At 47.8% G+C, this 24,560-nt stretch overlaps 2 protein-coding genes across 4 annotated transcripts in view; both read right to left on the minus strand.

Annotated features, from left to right (window-relative positions):
- Positions 1 to 634: 634 nt before the first annotated feature.
- On the minus strand, positions 635 to 8,077 carry EIF3G (eukaryotic translation initiation factor 3 subunit G). Of its 2 annotated transcripts, none has more exons than XM_083592278.1 (11): positions 7,908 to 8,077; positions 6,774 to 6,820; positions 5,308 to 5,430; positions 5,120 to 5,208; positions 4,594 to 4,653; positions 3,456 to 3,560; positions 2,875 to 3,064; positions 2,637 to 2,744; positions 2,301 to 2,437; positions 1,943 to 2,049; positions 635 to 739 (listed from the first exon to the last, which is right to left on the minus strand). In XM_083592278.1, exons 1-11 carry the CDS (start codon positions 7,925 to 7,927, stop codon positions 724 to 726), a joined length of 1,002 nt encoding a protein of 333 aa, XP_083448404.1. In that variant the 5' UTR covers positions 7,928 to 8,077; the 3' UTR covers positions 635 to 723. The 2 variants fall into 2 exon arrangements, with proteins under 2 accessions (XP_083448404.1, XP_083448405.1); XM_083592279.1 differs by having other exon boundaries at positions 635 to 1,718; positions 1,779 to 2,049; positions 7,908 to 8,072.
- Positions 8,078 to 9,545: 1,468 nt separating this feature from the next.
- Positions 9,546 to 24,560, minus strand: part of DNMT1 (DNA methyltransferase 1) — a 48,685-nt gene continuing 33,670 nt past the window's right edge. The window contains exons 22-34 of one of the 2 annotated variants that reach the window (XM_083592089.1): positions 24,297 to 24,518; positions 21,886 to 22,078; positions 21,302 to 21,398; positions 19,414 to 19,548; positions 18,934 to 19,216; positions 16,966 to 17,107; positions 16,316 to 16,482; positions 15,395 to 15,572; positions 14,684 to 14,879; positions 12,861 to 13,024; positions 11,774 to 11,890; positions 10,782 to 10,872; positions 9,546 to 10,044 (exon numbers count right to left, since the gene is read on the minus strand). In XM_083592089.1, coding sequence (XP_083448215.1) covers positions 10,007 to 10,044; positions 10,782 to 10,872; positions 11,774 to 11,890; positions 12,861 to 13,024; positions 14,684 to 14,879; positions 15,395 to 15,572; positions 16,316 to 16,482; positions 16,966 to 17,107; positions 18,934 to 19,216; positions 19,414 to 19,548; positions 21,302 to 21,398; positions 21,886 to 22,078; positions 24,297 to 24,518 — 2,023 coding nt within the window. In that variant the 3' untranslated portion in view covers positions 9,546 to 10,006. The remainder of the gene's footprint in view (positions 10,045 to 10,781; positions 10,873 to 11,773; positions 11,891 to 12,860; positions 13,025 to 14,683; positions 14,880 to 15,394; positions 15,573 to 16,315; positions 16,483 to 16,965; positions 17,108 to 18,933; positions 19,217 to 19,413; positions 19,549 to 21,301; positions 21,399 to 21,885; positions 22,079 to 24,296; positions 24,519 to 24,560) is intronic. The other variant, XM_083592090.1, reaches the window with a different exon arrangement.

Here is a 24,560-nt window from a genome sequence, read left to right on the forward strand (position 1 = left end):
GCCACCAGCAGTGCCTGTTTGCTGGTCAGCTTAATTTTTTAGAAAAAGGCAGGTAAGGGCCACTGTGTAGATGTGACTGCATAGCAAACTGCACCACCTTAAATTACTTTTGCATGGTTGTAAAAAGGTGCAGCTGGCATCCTGGCAGAAAAGATTAAAAACATGCAAAAAATGTAAAGTGGATCTTACATTGCATACTGGAATTAAAGGGATATTGTAAGATTGAGAGCCTTTTCTAAAGAGAACTGTAAGAGTCTGTTACTTACTCACTCCTCTTAATTTGGTCAATTAATTTGGTTAATTACTGGAGGAGGCTGCAGAGAGTCCAGAATGTGGCAGTAAGTCAGTAAATGGCATCAGCTGAGCAAGCCACACAAAGACACCTTCCTTTCGCTACACCTAATCCCACTCTGGATCAAACCCAGTGAAACAGTTCAACATTTACTTTAGAGGCCTGGGTCTTTATCTAAAACGGGGTTATTAACACAAAAAATATTAAACACTCTTGCATCAGAAAGCCTGTGTATTTAACAAATCACTCAGTAAAAAGAAACTCAGCTGTTAAAATGAAATTGGGTGACTCCAGCAACAATAGGGCTATTTTGATGAGGGACTGAGACAAACCACAAGAGAGTGACTGAAAGGAACCTTTATTAGTGACTATTATTTCCAGTGAGGAGCAAAACTGGGCAATTTCCAAAGACAAATGCCAGACAGGAAGCCTCAGTTGGTGGAAGGTCTGGGGGTGGGAAGGGGAAAAAAGAGACATTAATATTTTAACAAGTGGACGACTGAAGATTTTGCATCCAATGCATCACCTGGAGAACCTGTTGCTCATATTTAAGAACAAAGCTGTTGCTAGGCCTCATGTTGTGAGAAAACCTTGAAAATTTAAGGGCAACTTCAGCTATGGACTCGGAATTTAATGGTGACTACTGTCTTTCCCCCTAAGTGCCCGTTGCTCTTCATTCCAACATGCTAATTGTGGCTGGCTCCAAAAGATGGCAAGGTGGGAAATTTGCTAGGCTGCCAAGTCCTGCTCTTCCTCCTCCTCCTTTTTTTGAGGGGGTGGGGGAGAATGCACTGAGGTGCTTTGTTCCCCCAATCACTGGTCCCAAGTGCTCCTGACTTTGCTTCCAACAAAATTGTCTGATTCAAAATTCCACTAAGGCTGAATTTTATGGCCAAAACTGAGGGCTATTTTTAAAAAACTGAAATAGTGAATCCACATAGCACTGCACCACTTCAAACAGCAGGCAGAAGTTCTCACAAATGAATGTTCCTCCATACTAGAAGATAGATTTTGTGTAAATAGGAATCTTATAATGAGGGAGAATTCCATTTAAAATGGTACAGCTGAAAGACTAATATATAGAAACAGGTCTACTGTCTCAGCGAGAAGCAGGCTGAAGATTTATGTAAGAAACATGAATTTGCAGTAACAGCAGAATTTGAGGCTGTTCGACAGGCGCACTGCTGAAAGGAATTAAATAGCCTACCCTATACCCTATATAAGGGACACGGGTGTAGCTGTGGGTTAAACCACAGAGCCTAGGACTTGCCGATCAGGTTGGCGGTTCGAATCCCCGCAATGGGGTGAGCTCCCGTTGCTCGGTCCCAGCTCCTGCCAACCTAGCAGTTCGAAAGCACGTCAAAGTGCAAGTAGATAAATAGGTACCGCTCTGGCGGGAAGGTAAACGGCGTTTCCGTGTGCTGCTCTGGTTCGCCAGAAGCAGCTTAGTCATGCTGGGAAGGTAAACGGCGTTTCTGTGTGCTGCTCTGGTTCGCCAGAAGTGGCTTAGTCATGCTGGCCACATGACCCAGAAGCTGTACGTCAGCTCCCTTGGCTAATAAAGTGAGATGAGCGCCGCAACCCTAGAGTCGTTTGGGACTGGACCTAATGGTCAGGGGTCCCTTTACCTTTATATAGAGTCCTACTTACTTGGCCCATTCCACATTTAGGATCAGGTGATCATAGCCAAAGCCAGATACCCCTGCAATGGCCCTAGCAGCATCTTCTCGGCGATGGAAGCTGATGAAGGCAAAGCCCTGAAGGTAAGCAACAGGAAAGATGAAAATAAGAGATAAGGAAGGTAATTTTTGCTTGTATCTATATTATTATTTATAATTAATTTATTATTAATCATTTGTATACCGCCCTTTACCTGCAGGTCTTAGGGCAGTTACAACATAAAAGCACAATATAAAAGCACAATGTCTTCCAGCACTCACCTGTTGCCACCTCTTTCCCCACTTTGAACCTACCAAGTTCAGCCCAATTATCAATCCCTCTTTCTCACCTTGGATTGGCCAGTGGTTTTGTCCTTGGCTAAGTAGATGCGGGATATGGACCCAAAAGGACGGAACAGTTCCTGCAGGTCAGTCTCTCGGGTGTCCTCGGACAGATTGGTGACTCGGATGGTGGCATTATCATCGGCTAAGATACAAGGAGAACTGTTGGATCAGGGTAGCAGAAACTGAAGGACTCTTAAATACCTGCCAGCTCAACTATCTTTAAAACAGGCCTAGGCTTGTATGGCACAGAATATACACAGGACTAGACTGCTAGATGCCAACAGCTACTGCTGTCAGGACACGTCAGATTCAGTCCCTACCTCCCCTCAAAGGCAATCTACCTCTACGGTTAGGCTGCATGGACTCCCCTCTGCGCGTGGCTCCATCTCTCAGGCTGGGTGGGACATACTTCCCAGTCTTGCTTTGCTGGGCTTGAACAGGTTCTGGTTCTGCAGAAACAAAATGCAGTGTTAGTGAAACTCGAAGCACAACTCTCCTTCTCACCCCTGGCATAAGCCAACCTATCTGTCTCTGCAGGAAGGGCTCACCCCATATCCTCTGCCTTTTTGCACCCCTCACCTCCTGGCAGTTTGTCCTTCTCGCCTGTGGAGAGCCCCAGCTGCTCTGCCAGCTCCTTCTGCATAGGTCCCAGGGTGTCCTTATATGGGCAGCGAGTGGTCCAATGATCACCCTTGCAGATACGGCATGACACAATCTTCTGCCCTTTCAGCTTGTTCATGGGGTCCTCCTCCTCTTGGCAATTCAAGTCCTGGCAAAGGACACATCTGAGTGTGTGAGCAACTGAAAGTCTGCTTGTCTTCCCACCCACATTCAGAGCCCACAAAACGATTAAGTTCCAACTAAGTGTCTCTTATCAGCAGTGTCTTGGCTGTGCCAGTAGTCTTAGGGATGTCAGAACGTTAACAGGCAACGGCAACAGCTCAGTGGCAGACACCTGCTTTGGAAGCAGGAGGCCCCATGTTTCCCTTTCTCAAGGTAGGGATTAGAAGGACCTGCTCCCTGAAACCCTGGAGAGCAGCTGCTCAATGGCCCAGGGGGCTGACTCAGAACAAAGCAGCTTCCCGTGCCATTTCCCCCCAGAAACACAAGCACCACAACCCATCTTGAAACCTCTGCTCTTCCTGCATGCTGCCACTCACCTCCTTACTGGTGATGAAAGTCATGAACACATCATCGCTCACAGTGGTAGTGGCCACATTTGGGCCAGGGGCATCAAACTCAGAGTTTCCAAATTTTTTCCAGTTCTAGAGAGCAGAAGAAAAGAGCTGGATGAAGTCTTTGATCTCATTTGCAATCCCCAAGAAGTGGGGGAGAAAGATGATGCAAGACAGACATAGTAGGAATAGGCTGGAGAGACCAGCAGGGTGATTTCTAAAAGAATCCCCAGCTGGCAGATTCCAAATTCTGAGCAAATTGCACACCAGCTGCTCCAAAGCAAAACAGCAGCAGCAAAACATTCTGTCAACAAGACGTAAAGTGTATCAAAACACCATTTAAGATCCAGCATCTCAAAATATGAGATACTACAATGAAAAGAAAACCTTGGGTGTCCCCCCACCCTTAGCCAGCCCCTCCCAACATGGTGCCCTCCAGATGTTGTTGGAATGTAACTCCCATCATCTAGCCAAATGTGAAGAATACATGCAAAAACAACGTCTTCACTCAGAAAGAGAGCAAGACTAAAATGTAACCGATCAGGAGGCTGAGTTCACAGAAAAGTCTGATGAGCACCAAAACTTGCATAACTGTGTGTGCAACTAATGATGGGACCTCCCTTCAACAGGCCCTGGCTGAGGGTGGGCCTCAGGTCCAATTTTAAGCCAATCAAGAACAAATCCCAGACTTCACTTCTTTATGGATCTATTTGTTTTTCATTGGAATACTGGTTTGAGCTAAAAATATATATTGTTTTGGCTTTTAGACATCTCTTGCTCCAGTACCATCACTTCAGATCTGATGATGGCATAAAACAGGGGTCAGCAACCTTTTTCAGCCGTGGGCCGGACTATATGGGGGGGGGGAGATGAACGAATTCCTATGCCCCACAAATAACCCAGAGATGCATTTTAAATAAAAGGTCACATTCTACTCATGTAAAAACACATCGATTCCTGGACCGTCCATGGGCTGGACTGAGAAGGTAATTGGGCCGCATCTGGCCCATGGGCCTTAGGTTGCCTACCCCGGCATAAAATGTCTGTATACATATGCCTAGTATGCCTAGTGGTCAAGGAGGAAGGTGCAAGGGGATAAGCTTCACTCTCTTAGGTGACTCACCTTTCGCCTAGCCACAGCCTTTGAGGCCTTCCGGGTCTCAATTCGAAAGGTGCGGATAATCTGGCAAAGGATAGCAACATGTCATATTACGCTCAGGGCAAGAATCAACAAAGAGGAAATGGGAAAAGTCTGAGGATCACACCTGCAGGTAGAATTTGCTTGCTTCTTCCTGACCACACAGTTACTGTGCTTAAGTCACAACCAACCTCTACCCAAAAACCTATTCACTCAAGCCTGCAGAACTCGAGCAACATGGTATATTGGAGGAAAACATCTAGCAGGGTCATCACTTTCAGACTAAAAACAGAAATGAACCACAAGACATGGAGAGTTCTGCCCCCGTACAACCTAGGAAGTGGCGTGCTGGGAGATGAACTTTCACTGTCAACGAAAGGCAACTGGAAGTGAGGGTGGGGCCAAATCCCTAAGAACACAAGACACCAAGAGGATAATATGGAGGTGACCCATGAGAGCTGGGGGGGGGGGGGAGAAGAGAGATATGGCTTGATCCCAAGCCCTCATTCACCTTCACCTTGCGGCCATCCTCCTCTTCCCTGTACTCAGTCACTGTTTTGATGTTTCCATTCACAAGCTCCTTGGGTGATGGGAGAGGTTCTGTAAAAAGTAGTGGGGGTGGGAACTATAGTAATCTTTCTGTGTCTCCAAGTCACCCAATACTGCAGTCCCTTTTTGAAATGCAAAGTGAACTTTTACCTCCTTTCACAAGCTCAGGCTCAATGCTTACAGTTACATTTACAGCTCCACCTCCACCTCCACCTCCACCCAGCACTCCACTCAGGGGGATGTCCTTGAGCAGGTCACTGGTGATGCATTTATCTGTGTTGGGAAAGCACAATAACTCAATTAAAGTCTTTACATGAAGGATATTATCATTCTCTCTAATAGTAAATTAGTATAGTCAAATTTGTATAGCCATTGGGAATGAAAACAGGGCTGCCCAAAATAAAATACATACATGGGATTCCAGAGGTAAGGATGCTTATAAATACCTAAGTACTCCTGAACACGGCCCCATGAACTTCAAGTACCTTTGGAATGTTGACAGCACAGAGATAAGAAAATTTAGAGGAATATCTCATTGTTTGGAGTGGAGGGTTCTGGGTTCACAATGAATATTATTATTATTATTATTATTATTATGAGAAAGTTAAGACCTCTTGGAAGGAATTCAACATTAGCAATTTGCTCCATCTGAGCAAGCATATCTGCTTACCTGATGGAATGATCTGCCCTCAGTGTGGCTCAGAAACTATTACTCAGAATTACCATATTTTTCGCCCTATAAGGCGCACTGGCCCATAGGACGCACCTCGGTTTTTTTGGGGGGGGGGAATGAATAAAAAAAATATATTCCCCCCCCCCAGCTGCGGGGCTGGGGCGGGGGAAGCCCGAGCTTCCCCCGACCCCAGCCCACAGAACAGGCTGCTGCCCCAAGCCTCGCACACCCGGCGGGACCTCCCGCCGGGCGCGCAAGGCTTGCAGACATCTGCCCGAAGCACGGGGCGTCCTCCGGAGGGCGCCCTGTGCTTCGGGCTGCAGGCTGCCGCCCGCAAGCCTTGCGAGCCTGCGGGAACTCCCGCCGGGTGCGCAAGGCTTGCGGATAGCTTCCTGAAGCGTGGAGAGCGAGAGGGGTTGGTGCGCACCGACGCCTCTCGCTCTCCAGGCTTCAGCGAAAGCCTGCATTCGCCCCATAGGACGCACACACATTTCCCCTTCATTTTTGGAGGGGAAAAAGTGTGTCCTATAGGGCAAAAAATACGGTAACATGTTTCACTTATACTCCCTCCTTGCCCCTTCAAAATGGATTGTTGGGGCCAGGCTTCCATTTCTTTGGAAGAGCACTGTGACTTCTTGGGGTGCGGAAGGAAGTGTGGTGAGGCAAGAGGAATGGGGCCACACTGGGAGGCAGGCAGCTGCCTGACTTGTATAGCACCATAAACTTGTCTGAAGGCATCCAGGTGGGATAGAGAAGGAAAAAGCAGAGGCTAGCTGCAATCTAATTTTCTTGGTGTGTTCAAGATGTGGGTACAGATTTCAAGGTACAAGGAAAATAAAACCCATTCGAGATGGGGTGGACGTCTGCTCTGACTTCTCCTGGGTGAAAGGGGCTGCTCTTCCTTTAACATGCACCTTGTTCAATGACACATGAAATTTCTCACCATCATCCCCTTCCTCTTCCACTTGGTCTGCCCAACTGGGCTTGGAGCTGAAACAGAGTTAGAGAGACCAAGTTAAGTATCTGTTCAGTTAATGTAAATGTATAGAGTTCTTGCTTGATCCTCTAACCTTGGCAATTGCTCTTCCCACACCCAGTACTTTCTTACTACTTACTTGTAGTAAGACTAGTCCCTGACCCTCACCCATATACCTCATACTCTCATTGCGAGTCACTTTAATTCTACCAAAATGCACATTGGCTTTTTCATATAAAAGATAGGAATGTCTTCCAACCACATTCCAAATGGCATCCATAATACTAACTCCACCCTGAAACTCTATTCCAGGTACTCTGCCATTAACCCATTTGGTCAACAGCTGTTCTTTTATTTCCTCTTCTGCCCAACCTCCAAGGAAAAGCATCCGACTACTAGTCAGCCACAACCTACTAAACATTCTCTCACGCTTTCTGGCCAAGGCCCAGGAGTTCTGCCCCCAAGAGATAAACACGTCCCCCAAAGGGCACAGGAGTCCCACAGAACAAGGTCTCCCAAGCTAAGGCTTCACCTTCTCTCTTCTACACTCCTGCCTGCTGTTCGCCTTCCAACACCCCCTCAAAATAGCCTTACATGCTTCACTGTGCCCCAAAGCCAGCAAAGAACCACCTTCTCCTGGCCAAAGTATTTACCTCTCATTCTAATAGCTCAACCGCCCTTACGAGGCCTTCTCTTGTCCAGGCACCCAATGCACGTCCAGAGCTCCTCTGCACCTGCACAAATCTCCCCACACTCACGGAGAACAGGCGGGCTTCTGGAGCCCCTGCCTGCCTCTGAGCAGGGGGAGATGGGGCCGGCCTCCCACCCGCAGCTCTGCCACCTGAAAGGGGCCCAGGGAAGCCGCCAGGGGCTGCCGGGCAGAGGCGGCGCAGGCCCACTCCCGCCTCGGGGCTTTCTGGGGGCTGGACTAGATGACCCTGAGGGCTCCCTCCATCTCTGCCATTCTAGGACTCTCAGAGCCCGCGTCTCCACGAGGCCCGAGCGCCGGGCGGAGCGAGCAGGCCGCGCGGCCCTGGCGGGGCTCCGGGGAGGCCTCCGGGCAGCCGCCCTCCCCCCCCCCCGCCCGGCCCCCGCTCTCACTCGTAGTCCCCCGTCGGCATGGCCGCCCAGCAGCGCGCGAGCAGCACGAGAAGCGCGGGCCTCGGGCGCACGAAGCGGGTCGGGCGACTCTCGGGCGCGTCGCGGAGCCGAGCAGAGGCCTCAGCGCGCGCAGCACCCTGGGAAGCGTAGTCTCTCCGGCGCGGGGGCTGACGGGTGGGGAGGCCCCTCGCGCCTGCGCCTCAGGAGGACTGGGCGGGCGGCCGGGCGGCCATCTTGGAGCGCCCCCCGTTCCCTGAATCGCAGCCCGGGACGCGGGAGGCTCCTTTCCCTTCTTCTAAGCAGCTTCGCCAAAGAAGATGGAGGACGCGTGGCTGACCAGCAGGGCCCGTTACGGGACCCAGCAGTCTTGGCTGCATCAACGGCAGCGCAGCCTCTTCGGCCTTGGTCAGAGCCCTCCAGGAATCATCGCCATTGAAGGAGGATGTTGACAAGCCGGAGCGTCTGCCGAGGAGGGAGACCAAGATGATGGCGAAGGAGTTGGAGGAGGGGAGACGGGAGAGCCATCGTGAAAGATCTAAAAGTATCTCACGTGACGAAACAGGGACCTGAACCATTGGCTTTAAGTTACAAGGAGATTCTGGCTAAACATTAGAAAGACCTTTCTGACAGCAAAAGCTGTTCAACAGGGGAACGATGTCCCTGGGAAGGTTGTGGACTCTCCGTCCTTGGAGGTTTTTAGCGGAGGTTGGGTGGTCTCCTGTCTTGGATGCAGGGGTGGACTAGATGACCCTTCCAACTCCACAATTGTAAGATTTTATGAAAGGTCCTTACAGCTTAATGCAATTTAGTTCCATATGATTAAGCAATTATAAATAAATGAGGCCCCCCCCCGAATAATGTACCCAGATAAACTGGCCAGTGCAGCTCTTTTGGGGTAAAATACTTTGGTTATAATTACAGGCTACATCCAACTAAATCCTACTTTAGTGCAGACCCTTTGAAATCAATGCTTGGATTTTTATTTCATTTCAGTGAGTCTACTCAGAGGACTAGAATCAGAGGTAAACCATATTTGTGTGTGTTGTGTAAATTTACGTAGCAAAAGGCAAGGGAAAACGAGTGCTGAGAGCAAATGCAGAAAGGATGGGACAAGTGCATATTCTTGCACAGCCGTGGGTTGGCCTAGATGATCCTCATCGGGGTCCCTTCCCACTCTACAGTACTGTAATTCTGTGAGAAAGGAGCCGAAAGGGGAAAATTGCTCCCCAAAGGTTTCTTTCCAGGGTGAGAAAGGACTTAAAGAGAGGCAGGAAAGCACAGCACATTACTCAGCACATTACACTAAAAACATACTCTGCGGCCTGTATATATGAAAGGTCGGGGGTCGGAAGTAGCCCTCTTGCTGATCACGTTCTCTTCCGCAAGAGAATCCCTGGCACATGATCCCAGCTGAACTAAATAAAGCCCTGCCAATTTTCATGTTCCAGCACAGAGTCCAGGCAGGCAGACATTTCTGCCCTTAAAGCAGACATTCAGGCCTGCTTACCTACTAGCCATAATTTTCTTGGTGTGTAGAAATGAGCCAGCATTCTTGTGCTTAGATTTCAGAGGCAACACTAGCACACCAGACACAATGGGCAAATTCATCTGAAGAAAGTCAGAAATACCCTCTTTGAATAATTTATAGCAGAGTTTTTATTTGAAGAAATATTACAACATATAAAAACTACATAAAGTATTAATTTCCACTTGTACAAAGTGGTTTGATTAATTTTCAATACAATGCATAATAAAAACACCCGCAACCCTTCCCCCCAACACACACACACACACACACACGCATGAAGTAGCAGGCACTGCACAGTTGGATCACTTGAGAATGGTTATTTGGAACATCAAAACAGCTTCAGAATGTCAGCCAAGTAGACAAACACTGCTCACAAATACAGGCTTGAAAAGAGAAAGACAGAACACAAAATAATTCCCCAAACAAACAAAAACTTCCAACAATTTTCAGCATGTCCAGAAGAAAGCAAATAAACCAGAAAATGAAACGAAGAAAATTAAAAACAATCAGTGCATGTTTGGGTGTTCAGGTGCTGGAACAGAAGAGCAGCAGGTGACGGGCTACTGACAAATTAATCTGAAATGTCCATCTTTTCCTGCTTGATGTTACCTGCAGAAGAACAAAATATACCAGAGAGATAAATTAGATGTTATTCCAGGGATGGGAAACTTGTGGCTTCCCATCAGGCAGCATTTATTGCTTGTGGTCAGGGATGATGGGTGTTGTAGTCCAACAACATCTAGAGAGCTAAATGTCCTCCAGTCTCTAGGTGTGCATGTGAGGGTGTCCAAGAAGCACATGGGCCCTGTGCAAATACAGTGGTACCTCAGGTTACATTCGCTTCAGGTTACAGACTCCGCTAACCCAGAAATAGTACCTCGGGTTAAGAACTTTGCTTCAGAATGTTAACAGAAATCATGCTTCGGGGGCGCGGCAGCAGCGGGAGGCCCCATTAGCTAAAGTGGTCTTCAGGTTAAGAACAGTTTCAGGTTAAGATCGGACCTCCGGAACGAATTAAATACTTAACCCGAGGTACAACTGTAAAAACAACCCCATTAGTTCTTTCTGGAGTGGGGGGAAATGCCTCCCTCCCTCCCTCCCTCCCTCAGCTGCCTCAATAGTTACTCCCAGGACAGTCAAGAGATACAGTGGTAGCAACTGACCTAAGTCAGGGAAGATAATGCAGAAGTACTGTGCTGCTAAAGAGGCTGCAATCGTAGCCCAAACAGGTGTGGAGGCATGTCCCTGCTTCATGCCACAGATGGGACATGGAGTCTGCCAGAGCTGTGGGAACAGGTTGCTCAGAAGTCCTCTTTAAAATACATCACCGAAATTCCATAGCTTACCTGTAGCATCCTCTTTCATTTTGGCCAACACGCACAATTTGATCTCTAGTCCGATGGCTTTGGCCAGAGGTGGAGGCACTGCATTACCCACCTGCAAAAACACCGCCAGGGCAGGGGCAGAATAAACAGTCATCACATGTCTGCAAACCACTTACTGCTAAGTATTGGTAGGGCCACCAAAGCAGGTGGTGGTGGGGGTGTGTGCAAATGGAACCCAAAGGTACCAAAACTTTCTCCCTTCCTCTTTTTGCTCACTGTGAGCAAGCCATCTGTTGATCTGGCAATCAGAAGTTTCAGAGTATAAAACGCATTAGAATATTAAGCCATCATCTAATGCTATCTTTTACAATAAATATTTCAGCAAGGGTATTTAATCTCTTTCCTTGTGTATGCGTATTTGTATACACGCATGCAAACACGCTCACTCTTCCCTGATGGAGAAATCTCCTTGTTGCATCCTGCTGGGCAGCTGCTTCTAGCATCTTGAGTTCTTCTCAGTTTACACAAATTCAGAAATTTGAAGCATCAGGAGGCTTTAAAGGTTTCATCGGAAGGTTTTAAAACTTGTTCCAGCTTACATGGCTTTGATAACCTCTAATCTTCTAAAGAAATGTGCAAGGCAAGACAGCTATATGCTTGTCAGCCCCTTTATTTTGATTTTGAAATAATGATAGGTCTGTGCTCTAGCACTAACTTTCAGACAGCTAAATAACAAACAAACAAAAAGTAACAAAGCAACAGGGATGCTTTGGCATCTTCCTGGGCATCTCCACTTCTTTTAAAAGCAGGGATGAGGAACTTGTGGCTCTCCAGGTGTTGTTTGACTCCAACTTGCAGTAGCACCCAGACAGCATGGCCAATGGTCAGGGATGATGGGAACATTTAGAGGGCCACAGGTGTCCTACCCATGCTCTAAAAGCGTAAGAAGCTGTCCCATAAAAGTTGACATCTAAAGGTCTCCCTCCCCACTCAAAACATCTGTGTCAACCTACCTGTCTGTGCTTGTCAAGCACATTTCCAAACAGACGGTAGGTATCTGGAAACCCCTGGGACCGTGCGCACTCACGCACACTCACAACCCGGTGCTGCTCAGGATGAAGCACACGCCCCTGCAAAAAAGGGTGGAAGGCCATGAGCCATTTCCAGCTGATATTTGGGCTGTGTCCTTTCTCGGGGCATAAGGGGTAGAATTCAGCGCTGCACTATCAGCTCGCCAGATTGAACAACCCCCCTCCCTCTGCAGTTCTGGGGTTCTTCCACCCCACACCTGAGCCAATATACCAAGGACTGCCTCTCCCCATATAAACTGACCCAGACTCTGCATTCCTCCACATGAGCTCCAGAGGGTGGCAACACGAGAATGGACCTTTTTTTTGCAGTGGCCCCCCGTTTGTGGACTTTTCTCCCCAGGGAGGTTCATCTGGTGCCTTCGTTATATAACTTTAGACGCCAGGCAGAAACATTCCTCAGGCCTTGGGCTGACTGACATCCAATGCTCTTTTAAATGTGTTTGTGGAAGGGGGGTTATTGTTTTGTTGTTTCTGTTTTGACTGTTTATTTGTGCACGTTTCCCAAACTGACCCTGTTTCGTTTATTTATTATATTTACTTACTGCCCTTCATCAAAAGATCTCAAAGCAGTTCACATGATAAAAGCATGAGGTAAAATAAATGAAACAGAGTCAATTTGGAAAACATGCGGGGGAAGGAGGGGGGGGAACTGCCCCTCTGACAGGGCCCCTGGGGCCCCTCCTGGTCCTCCACATGGCTTATTTAACAGCTTTCTTTACATAAAAATATAAAAAGAAAAGAAATCCAAAGCAGCCCATACTGCATAAAATCTTCAGGGAAACTTTTAGAATTCAGAGTAACTGAAGAAAGGCCTAACAGAAGAAAAGAAGCCTTCTAAATGGAAAAGGTTTTCCATGCTTCCTCAGTGTCCCTGACGTTGGGCAGTTGGACTTCCTGAGCAGTGAGTTCTGCGAGGCCAGAGGTGCCACCACAGAGAAAAGACACCAGGCAATACAGCTAAACTCACAAAATATGCCACTGAATGCATTATCAAGCAGTTCTCTCTTACCTGTTTGCCCATGGGCTCAGGGTTGGTGACTGTTGTACTGAAGAACCCATCCCACTCTAATCTTCCATACAAGCCAGCCCAGTGGTTGTGCCGGTTCCCCGTGTGGGGCAGACACCAGGGGATCAGGGTGTTGAACTGCCGGTCCGCAGGGTCACATGGCTTGCCTAGGAAGGATGACAGAGTTCAGACAAACCTTCCACTGAATGTGTGGACAAAGGGGGACAACAACCCTTTAACACAAGAATCTGAATTACACCACAAGCCTCAGAATAAAACTGCAAGGGGCCATGGCCTGTAACATCCTAGAAAAGCCACCGTCTCTGTTTTGTAATTCGAAATACCGTTTCATTACCATTCCTTTAAAAGGGTATTTAAAATTGCCACAAAATCCTGAGGTCTACTGTCAAAGGAATTCACTGCAATTGCCAATCAACTGATAAGCACTTACAGTGACCTCACTTGAAAGCACTGCTGGGATTGCACCTTCAAAGGGATTTGTGTACCCACTGCCCAGCCATCTGTTGGCCCCAGCAAGCCTCTTTTAAACTTCGAAGGAAGTGGTTTGAATGCAAACCTTTTGCAGGAGAAAGCCAGTCCATTTGCAGAAGTGGTTAGGATCCTAACCACTTTCTCTAAACGGAGAAAGCGACCCCTCTTGGCTGCACTAGGGAGACCCCAATGAAAAACTCAGTTCCAATGGGGGTCCCTGTCAGGGTCAATAAGCTAATCGACATGGACAGAGAACAGACCCACCTGCCAACTGCACCTGCTCCACACAGAGCACACAGATCCATTTCTGGAGCAGCCGGGGGCTGCTTGTATGGAATGACTCTGTGGACTAATTGGGTGCAGCATTGGTTCCAATTAGGTCCATGGTTCGGAGGTTTCCCGCAGCTGCCCTGGTAAAATGCCATTTGCCTTGTGGGCCTGGGGCTTACTCATGGACTACAAAGAATATTCCCTGGTAGCTTAGAAATGCAGGCCCACAAACCTAGGTCAGGAAAGATCTGTAGCTTTGGGGAGGGGAGAGCAAGGGGTTGTTACGCCCCCCCGCCCCACCTCGCAACTATTTCACTGTTCCTGCCACTAAATTCCAGTTAGGCACAATGTGAAGATCCAATTTAGACATAAAATCTATCTATCTATCTATCTATCTATCTATCTATCGGTGGCCTGTACCAAAATAGAGTGGCAGAGTTTGCTTATTAACTTGTAACAACTCACACTTCCTTCACAATCTCATAAATACACCTATATTCCAGTTTCAATTACAGTATGGTCGTGTATACTCGATCTGCCCCCACACAAGTACCCTTACCTTTCAGAGCCTGTTCGTTGACCACGTTCCTTACCACGCAAGCAAGGTGGAGAGCTTTGAAGCTCAGCACACATTCTGGCATGGTCTTACAAGAACTTGCGGGGCCGTCTGAGTTCCCAGTAGAGAATCCTAGAGCCCATGTGCTAAGCGGGACTTGCTTGATAAGCAAGGCGGAGAGATTCAAAGCTCTTTCTCCATCAGGAAAAGCCAGTACATAAAGAGCTTTGAAGCTCTCCGCCTTGTGCAATTTCAATTGGCTGGCTTTGAACCAAATTGTGCGTAAGATGCAATGTACTATACAGCTATTCTAAGGTTTTAATCATTTACAAGTTAACCATTTTCAATTAGTTCTCAGCCCTGGTTATTAACATTTCAGGTAACAGACCCAACAAAGACCCTGAAGCACTGAATCCATTAGGGATGAGAAGACCATCTAAAGGACTGAAGACTAAAAGAACCATCCTCTGGTGACTTGTGGCAACAGTTCTCCTTCGGCATCCCGTACCTTCAGCGCAAGAGCAGACCCCCCGGAGGGCTCCTGTGCTGCTGCGCCCATTTTTCTTCTCATGGTGTGTGTAGCGCAGCTTGCGGGTGGTGGTGCCATCAGAGAGACGCACTTCAATGTTGGGCAGATCACGCCAGTCTGAGCCTGGGGCCAGAGGAATGTGTCTCATCCGAGCAGCCACCAGTGCACTCATATCCTAGGAAGACAAAGTCAAGAGTTCATCCCCTGCGCTTCAGCGGCATCAGCTTCCCAGTCAGAATCCATTAGGGCCACCGCTTACACCTCCGTATAAAAGGGACTACTCTTTCCCTGGTAGGAGACTCCTCAGTGGCACAAAGGGCACAATGGTGAGGAGGGGGCCGCACAGCACAGCTGCTTGGGTCCTTTTCTCCAGCAGCACAAGGGGAAGGGCTGCAGCTCAGTGGCAGAGGGTCTGCTTTGCATGCAGAAGGTCCCAGGTCCAATCCCCAATGGCATCTCCAGGCAGCGCTGGAAGAGAAGGCTGCCAATCAGAAACAATGCTAGATGGATCAAAGGTCCAACTCTGCATGAGGCAGTTTCCCATGTTCAAATTGTGTGGAAGCCTAAGGACTTTGCTTCAGAAATCAGAATGCAGCTATCAAGAGAGCCTTCTTCCTAGGAAGCTCTGGACCTCAATACAGTGCATTTCACCCCATCACCAGATAACCATAGTAAGAAAAAGTGCTTCACCTTGCATATATGATCCCTGAGGATGGGCTGATACTGAGAGCCTCGAATTTGCCTCTGGAACCAAGATTGTGGCTCCCCATTGTAGGAGATTTCAAGTGCTGATGCCCCATTCCTGATTTCAGGAAGGTCAGACATGGTGTCCCGGACTGTGATGGTTCGGAATGGGCCTGAATAGGTCCTAGAGAACAGCAGAAGAAGGTGCTTTACAGATCAACTCCTGCCTGGGCCTTCCCCTACTCGGGAGGGGGGGGCATGGCCCCACTCATACCAGGAAGCATGGTTCATTAGCAGGCTTTGGCTAAAACTTGCTTCCACTGACAAATAAAAAGCCTTACTTGAGAAGAGTAGTTATTCCCAACGTTAAAAAATAAGTTTCAGAAAACAGCTTCAAGATTATGGCTGCTGGCCAGAATAAGGGAAGGGGGCGAAAACTTTTTGCTGCAGGGCTCTTGGGAGCTTTTCCTGCCCTCTTTACGTATGTTGGACCCTGGTGGAAGGCATTCTGCACTCAGTGAACAGGGCTCAAAGCACAAGTGGAGGGGCTCAGATAAATCTGTCCCTTGTCATGTGAGAATCAGCTCAAACATGCATCCAAAATGTGAATGAGAAACCTGACATATGTAAAAAAGAGGCTTATCTGCAAACAGTGGTGATCTTGCAATGAAACTGTGCAGTTTGGATAAGGTACTAAAAATAATCAGTGTTCAGTGTGATTCTAGACATGCTGATGCTGAAGAAAGTTTAGGAGCATAGCCTTAAGTCCAACAATGGATGGCAGAGAAGAGCCTTTGTCAGGGGATCCTTGAAAGCTGAACTCTAGCCGGGTTCTGTTTTTTTTTTTTTTTGTCTTTAAAGGCACCCCAAACATACATGCACACACCATGAAACTGCCAACAGTTAAGTTTGAAAGACGGCCATTACCTTGTGATATTGCTAACAAACTTCTTATCGTCCACCACCACACTGAGCTGGCAGGCTCGGGGAGCAAAGACATGCAGAGGTTCAGGGAACATGGGAAGCTTCTCTCCTGGGGCTGCAGCCAGCACAATCGCTCTCCTGCGTGTTTGGGCCACACCATACTGACCAGCCTGGAAGGGAGGAAGATTAAAACACACACGTTAATGCTGAGGAAGAACAAAAGCTGCAAACTTGCCTAAAAACTTGTCGTTTTGAATTTATTGCCTTGCCTTGCATTATTCAATCAAGTTTGCCACAATCTACAGCTAGCACCAGTTCACCACCTGAAAACAATTCCAATCTAAAAAAGCATCTACCCTAGCTTGGAGTTCCGTATCTGGTGGTAACCCTCCAGATTCTAGAGGGCCACACAGGTTTCCCACCTGTGCTCTAAACTCTCTTCAAAACTATTGATGCGACCCAAGAATTGGCATACTGGGGGTTGGGGGGAGGGAGGGAGGGAGCTCAGCAAAACCACCTAACAGCTCTCACTTTTCATGGCATTCTGGTTCGACTCCAGATCTAAGAGGAATCTTTCTCCTGAGAACCTGCAGAGGACACACTCACTGTGACACGTCCCCTGCTCTGACAGAGAGGCTGCCCAACTAACATACCTGCAGAACCCCAAAAGTGCACTGGTATCCCATCCGGACAAGGCAGCGCAGGGTGAGCTTTAACACCATTGAGCGCTTGAAGGAGACAAAGTTCCTCACATTCTCAAGCAGGAAGAACCTCGGCCTGTAGTAGTCACAGTAGCTGGAGAACAAGAAGGGTCATAGGGGTTCAGTGGTGGGCTCTTTTCCCCTCTCCAACAGCAGACAGGTTTCCTCAGCAACACTAGGATATGGGGGCAAGTCCCAGCCCAACCACCTCACCCACTCTCCCAGTACAGCCTCAGGTCTTACAAGGGTTCCGGCCACTGAGGGACAGAACATTCACCCATTCCATGCATGCTTATTCATAAAGTGAACACACTGCAGTAAGGAGTAACAATAAAAGCATTTTATGGTGCTCTGGGGCATTCAAAGCGCTTCAAGCATACCTTACACACATACCTTACCTAAGGTGGTTTGATAAGATTCCTGTATTGGAGGGCCATTGGATGAGAGAGTGGCTTGCCTTAGCAAATCCATAGCAGAAATGAAATGCAAACTGGGACCTTCCCAGTTCAAAGCAGAGTCTCACCACTATGTCACAATGGCTTAACGGGTGTGTACTCTGCTTCTCCCTTGATCAGAGCACAGATGAGGGATCCTAAAATGAAATTATTGCGCAGCTTCTCTCGGCCTCCCACAAATCTACCTGTGATCTCAAATTCCCAAGCCACCTTTCATTTGTTCTTGAGGAAAGCTTCCCCTTACACAAGGTGTACAGTGGGTGCATTTCAAAGTTCAGGCTGTAATTGTGCAAATTTGAACAAACTGCATAATTTCTCTTCATTTTAATGGAAACAATAATTCAGGTTTTTCTAGTTATGTGAAGGGGGAAGGAGATACCGTATTTTTCGCTCTATAACACGCACCCGACCATAACACGCACATAGTTTTTAGAGGAGGAAAATCCGTAGGCATGCCACCCGTAGGCATTCCCTCCATAACACGCACAGACACTTCCCCTTACATTTTAGGAGGAAAAAAGTGAGTGTTATGGTGCAAAAAATACAGTATGTAGGGCACTGAAGCCATCCAGTCACTGGAAATGCTGGTAACAGGGGCAAGGAACCTGTGGCCCTCCCCTCCAGGTGTTGCTGGACTACACCTCCCGTCATCCCTGATCACAGGCCATGCTGACTGGGGTTGTTGGGAGTGGGAGTCCAACACCATGGGGTGGGCACAGGGTCTCCACCCACACTACCTGCTTTGGTTTCATTTACACTTGCAAGGCCTAGAAATGTGCCTCCTCACCTTCACCTCCAGCTTAAAAAAAAAGAATACACAGAGAGTTTCCAGGAAAGCTGAACTCTGTAGTCACTGTCACGGTCCATGTTCTATCCTCCTGTGGAACTACAACATATACACAACCCTGATTCAGCTTTTTAGAATGGTCTACACTGACTGGCGGGATGCGGGTGGCACTGTGGGTTAAACCACAGAGCCTAGGACTTGCCGATCAGAAGGTCGGCGGTTCGAATCCCCGTGACGGGGTGAGCTCCCGTTGTTCAGTCCCTGCTACTGCCAACGTAGCAGTTCGAAAGCACGTCAAAGTGCAAGTAGATAAATAGGTACCACTCCGGCAGGAAGGTAAACGGTGTTTCCATGCGCTGCTCTGGTTCGCCAGAAGCGGCTTAGTCATGCTGGCCACATGACCCGGAAGCTGTACGCTGGCTCCCTTGGCCAATAAAGCAAGATGAGCGCCGCAACCCCAGAGTCGGCCACGACTGGACCTAATGGTCAGGGGTCCCTTTACCTTTACCCTGACTGGCAATGGCTCCCTAGGGTTTCAGATTGGGTGGGGGGACATTCCCAGTCTACCTGGAGGCATTGGGGACTGAACCTACAATCTTGTGCATTTGAAGCATGTGATCTACTGCTGAGTAATAGTTTCCCCCTAGAACTTATATTGCTGATTAAGCCACTGTCAACCTGAGGAAGGAGACCACCAGAGAGTTCTTGAACTTTGAATAGGTGCGCGAATTGAAGCGGTTCATCCCACTGAAGCCTTGGCAAGGTGGTCCACCGCACAGCATCTCCACGTCTCCCTTTTGTGGCAGCTTCTGACCCAAGGAGTTGGTCTTCTCCCCAGACATGACCAGCTTGAGCAGGACATTGCAGTCCTCCGTGAACACTGTGGTGCCAGGATTGTTCAGGCGGAAGGCCTGTGCTGCTGGTTCCCACATCTCGATGGCCCACAGAGTCTCTGAGACTTCTGCCATTGGGAAAAGAAACCAAAAGAGGAAAAAGAGCTTTACACTGCACGCCTCACTTCCAAAGCCGGGTGGCAGGGTACAAAATCCTGCCCCCCCCCCTCCCGGCAAACAAAACTGAATCTACCACTGGCTCCATCATCTTGGCTGCTAATCCTGCACTTCCTAGCCTTCCAATGGCTTTTTTAAATGGCCTTGCCTGCTTGGTGGAACCCTTCTGACAAGCCTCCACAGCCAGAGAAGACATCCAGGCTGCGCAACTTTGATGGCTTAATCTCAGCAGTTTCAATTTCACTCTGCTCCGTTGCTCCTGAAGATTTCCCTTTGCTTTTACCTGTGTCAAAAACAGAACAAAACGGGTGAGAGGGTGTTCAAAATTGGGTCATAGCAAGACAGCTACACAGCTGGCACTCTGATCCCACAGGGTGCAGGACAGGAGTTGGTTTTTAAGGCCCCCTTAAGAGCAGTTTCAGAAAGTGATACACTGCAATGCAAGGGAGATTTTCAAGAAGTATAAGAGGCTTTTGAAGGCCAGCTGCTGGCTTTCCATAGGGAGCTAGGACACTGTACCTTCACCTCCCTCCCCAACATGCAAAAGGCGGGGGGGGGGAGCCTCTCGTGGTTTTCCTTTATTTTATTCATGCATGCAAATGTACTGAGAGGAGGAATGAAGAGGCAGAGTTTGGGCAGCAGAACAAAAGGGAATGGGCACCTTACTTTAAGCTACCAGGGGAGGGATGCTATCTTTTAAAAATGACCCCTGCTGCAGTGAATGCTGCAGCGAAGAAAGGTTCAAGCCCATTCTCTGATCTATTAATTTGCTACTTGCAGGAAGCTTTTCATGCAGGGGAGCATCAAAAAGAAGATCCCTCCCTGCATTCTGCAACAGCCCATTCTACAACCCAGAAACTCTGCCTCCTCATTCCTCCCCTCATTACATTTGCATGCGTATCCAGCTTCCCTGGATAACTTACACACATTTGAGCAGCCCATCTAGTTCACCATCCTCTTCTCAGTGGCCAACCAGATGCCTCTGGGTAGCCCACAATGAAAGCCTCTATTGCCCATTCGCTGGGTGGACTTGGGGCTTTCCCACATGATCAGATATGGGCCCCCAACTACATTTCCCTTTTAGGGTGTTATTATCCCTCGGAGACAGTAGTGCTATTTCTTAGACAAGCTGCTGGAATATTTGGCAACTGGTGGGAGGGAGAGCGGGAGCCTACTGTGAGTGGCTCCCCCACCCTTCAGAAAACCCCGCTACAGATTAGGCTTTCGTGCAGTTATGCAAAATGAGAGTAAGGAACGGGGTGTCCTGTGTGTTCATTTAACAATACATTAAAAGAACACAGGAAACTGCCTTCAGCCACTGGGACTGGAAATAACTCTCCACAGTTCCTACCACTGGATCTAACCCTGGTGTCTGCAAAACTAGGACTGAAATATATAGCGCTAGAGTCGTCCCAGATGCTTGAGGACAGAGCTGCTCCCCTCAGCAGTCAAGGGGGGGGGTTGGTTCCATGCCCTGCAAAGCTCTTTGTGCCTCCACATGGATTAGCACAATAATGCAAGCCATCAGTTATGAGAAATGGGTGAAATTCAATGCTAGTCCTACTCCAAGTACACCTAACAAAATTAACAAACATAACTAAGTTAGGTTCATTAATTTAAATGAGTCTACTCAGAGTAGGACTTGGTTGAACTCCACCCAACGTTGTAGTGTCTGATATGAGTTGCTAAAATCATTTTTCTGTCTGCAGAATTACTGGATTAATTCGGAATTTTGATTCTCTCCCCTTACCCCCAGCCTGCCTCCCTGCAGGGCAGCATTTACACAGCCTTCCTTTCTACTTCCAAAGGTCTGAGGGAAGAATTCAGCACTCTTCAGCCTTCCACGTGGAACAATCCCCTGCTCTCCTCCCCTGCATGCTGTTTTTGAGGTTATCCTGACCCCCCAACGAGGGGAAGGGGGAAGTCTTTGCACAGCCTGCCACTGGCAGGACTAATTAGTCGAATCCCGCCCTGAGAGTGGGCTGGGCTCAAACACCAGTCTGACGGAGGCAGTTATGTACTGATTAAGCACCCACCTTTCCCTTTCCCTTTCCCTTTCCCTTTCCCTTTATTTCCAGAGCTACGGGCATGATATGGTGGGTCTTCAAAGCTTTTCGTTTTTGCATTATATGCCTAGAAAACAAAAACATAAATAAAAATAAACTTAACACTAAACATTTTGGCCTTCAAGCTAGCCCAGACCAAGCACAAAACTTTTCTGAAAGTTCCTTGGGCTCCCAAGTACATAGCTGGGACACATGGACAGAGTGGAAAATTAATACTTTAGACCAAAGGCTCCAGCCCACCATAAAACAGCTGCCTCAGGTAGTGGATTCTGGATGCCAGGCAGCAGCCCCGCCTGACCCAAGGGGCGCATCCTACTAAGTGCTTCTCCTGCCCAGGTCTCTCCTTATCATAAATGGGGCTTACACGGGGGAAACGTGCCAGTGAATTGGTCTTCATGTTCATTAGTGCATGTTTGGGGTGGGGATGGATTTTGCATCTCTGACCCCAAAATGCCGTGAGCCACTAAGGGCTTTAGCAGCCTTTGGCTACCAGCTGGCATGTAGAGAATGCATCAATGCCTGCACAAGTCAAACTGTGCCATGGGAAAGGTCACCTCTAGGAAGTAGAAGCGATCAGAGCCACTGGCAGAATAGTCCTGGATGTTTTCTGTCAAATCTTCCCCATACACCACCATGCAGCGGCCCTGCACATCTTTGAACTCGACGGTGGCCTCTTCATCGCTCCAGTATAGTAAATTGATGTCTGCATGGTAGCTGGCTTTCACGGACTTATGGGTGTTCTCTGGCCTGGAAAAACAGCAGCACAGAGAAGTATTTTCTTCTGGGAAGAGAGCAGGCCCAAACAACAAAACATGCAACATGAAATAAATGATGCTTTCTCAGCCATGTCGCTTTCAGAGGTTTTTTTCCCATTGCCCTGGTATTTGAAGGCAGTCTTACCTGCCTTCAGTTCTGCCATCCACATTTTGTCTGGGTGTTGATTTGGTCACTTCACTCCTCTGTCCCAAGTGCATGGAACCCGTGGCCCTTCAGATGCTCTTAGGACTACAACTTCCATAATCCTACCTGGCTACTGGCCATGCCGATGGGGCTGAGACTGAAGGGAGTTGGGCATTCCCTGCACTGCTTTTTCTTCCATTATTTGTTGTCCGCCCCATAAAATAAATAGAAACACTGAACACACTGGATATTGGGTTACAAACACTTGTACTATTAAATTCTGTTTGATGACCAAGCTCTCAAATATTGAATATTGGTGTTTTTCATTTTAATGTACTCAGTAAGGAGCCAAGCTAGAAATGATGGAGCAGCCACATCTGACCAATCATGTCTCTGTCTTCTGCATGAATAAAGCAGGGTAGGCAGAAGAGTATTTTTCTTGATCAATGGTTTCAAGAAGCTAAACAGGCCCACAAGCCCAGCTCCAATACTAGGAATGAGTCAGGCTGAGAGAAAGGTTGTTGCACTTCTAATTGTGCTTTGAAAACATGTTTATTCTGGAAGGCCTGCAATGACTCATTTTTGCATATGCAGATTTGATCTTAGGCAGTTTTGGATTTTACTGTACTGACTTTATAGTAATATCTGTAAGCGGCCATATGAGATATTTACTTTTGAGAATGGGGTAGCAGACACTCCACCCACATGCTGCTTTTTACATGAACAAAATGTACCTGTTCACATCATAGCCTAGTGTAGGCCTAACTTTTGCCATTTCAGATGTTTCTCAATGTTGGTTCAGCTACTTTATCTTAGAAGGCACTTTAGAACTATGTATTTTACTTGCTACTGCTGTTTTTTAAAAAATAATTTTTATTAAAGATTTTCATGAACTACAAAACAGCTGCACTTAAGAGTTCAAAAATAAAGGTTTTATTTAAATTGGCTAACACTGATCTCTTCCACCCTTCCACCTTCAGTTCAAACACTTTGCAGAAATACATTTCGGTGTTTTCTTCTCTGGTGTGCCAGCCAGTCATTTTTCTAAGTTGAGGATTTCTCCCTCAGTCCCATGCTGCCCGTGTACATCTTCCTTAGTCACCATTTTGTTACCAGGATGCAGGGACTTCCCGCAGGACACCTGCCTCCTGACATCTATCAACACCATCACCATAACCAATCGATCGCCATGTAAAAAATCCTCAAGCCTTCTTGCAACCATTTGTTCTCTCAAAACTTCCTTTATGAGGTCTGCTCCCTACGTCTCATCTCCAAAGGGGTTAGTGTGTTAGAAGACCTGGGTTCAAATCTTCACTCTACCATGAAGCTCACTGGGTGACCTTGGGTCAGTCAGTCACTCTCAACCTCATCTACCTCACAGGGTTTTGTGACGATAAAAGTGGGACGATAACCATGTATGCCAGCTTGAGCTCCTTGGAGGAAAGGTGGGCTGTAGAAGGAAGGAAGGAAGGAAGGAAGGAGCCCTCTTTATAACTGTAAGCTGCCCACTCTTTGCTAGTCCTCTACACTCCACTATGTAGGGCACATACATCCTAACCCCACTGACCTGCTATACAGTGGAGGAGCCTAAGTAGAAGAGACACAAAGTGTGTCCACGTTATTAACGCAAACAGAGGATTCCCCCCCCCCCCCCGCTAACAGCAGCTTCAATGAGCAGGAATTTTCATCAAGACCACAATAAGGGGGAAAGAGCTAAGCTGCTCCTCCCTGCCTGCTGCAATCCTCATTCAGCAACTGATCTTAGCATTTTTAAAAATAACACGTTAAAATACAAAGATGCTTTTGGTTGTGGCCATTTGGTCCTGAATCCAAACATTGCTCCTTCTCCTGAACAGCAAGTTACCAGGATCATATATCTTTGTTTTGCTTTGCGGGGGGAAAGGTTACCTCATGGGCAATCCTGAATGCAAGGTCTTTGCGCCCAGGAAGACACGAAGTTTCCCATTTAGGGATATGCATATGGAAGATGCCTTCTGCATCCCCAATTCACAAACAAAGTTTATTTTTCCATCTTGCTGGTAAAGCCATCCTGGTTGCTGTTTACCTGTAAAGTTTGTATACACGCAGCTTGATTTCTGCTTCGTTGGGCCTGCCGTTGCTGCGAATATTGCAGTAGATTGCCTTGATTCGGCCGATGCGATACGGCTCAGGTGCATCCTGGTTGCTGCCTTTGATATATTCAGAATACTTGCGGTAATGCTCAGGATGCAGTTCCTCGTCCACTGCCTCCTTTTTCTGTCGCTTGATAGGGCTGGCAAGCCTCAGGCTGGGGAGAGGGGAGAAAATGGGAATGAAATAAAAACCAGGG

The sequence above is a fragment of the Podarcis filfolensis genome, assembly GCF_964270895.1.
Source record: "Podarcis filfolensis genome assembly, chromosome: 17".
In the NCBI taxonomy this organism is placed as follows: Eukaryota; Metazoa; Chordata; class Lepidosauria; order Squamata; family Lacertidae; genus Podarcis; species Podarcis filfolensis.

Coding starts and splice junctions, on each gene's coding strand:
- EIF3G (XM_083592278.1), bottom strand. CDS start 7,927: ATGCCGACGGGGGACTACGA. Junction 2,745..2,874: donor GAAGGACAAACTGCCAGGAG/GTGAGGGGTGCA, acceptor TTGTTTCTGCAG/AACCAGAACCTGTTCAAGCC. Junction 2,050..2,300: donor AAACCACTGGCCAATCCAAG/GTGAGAAAGAGG, acceptor GCTTACCTTCAG/GGCTTTGCCTTCATCAGCTT.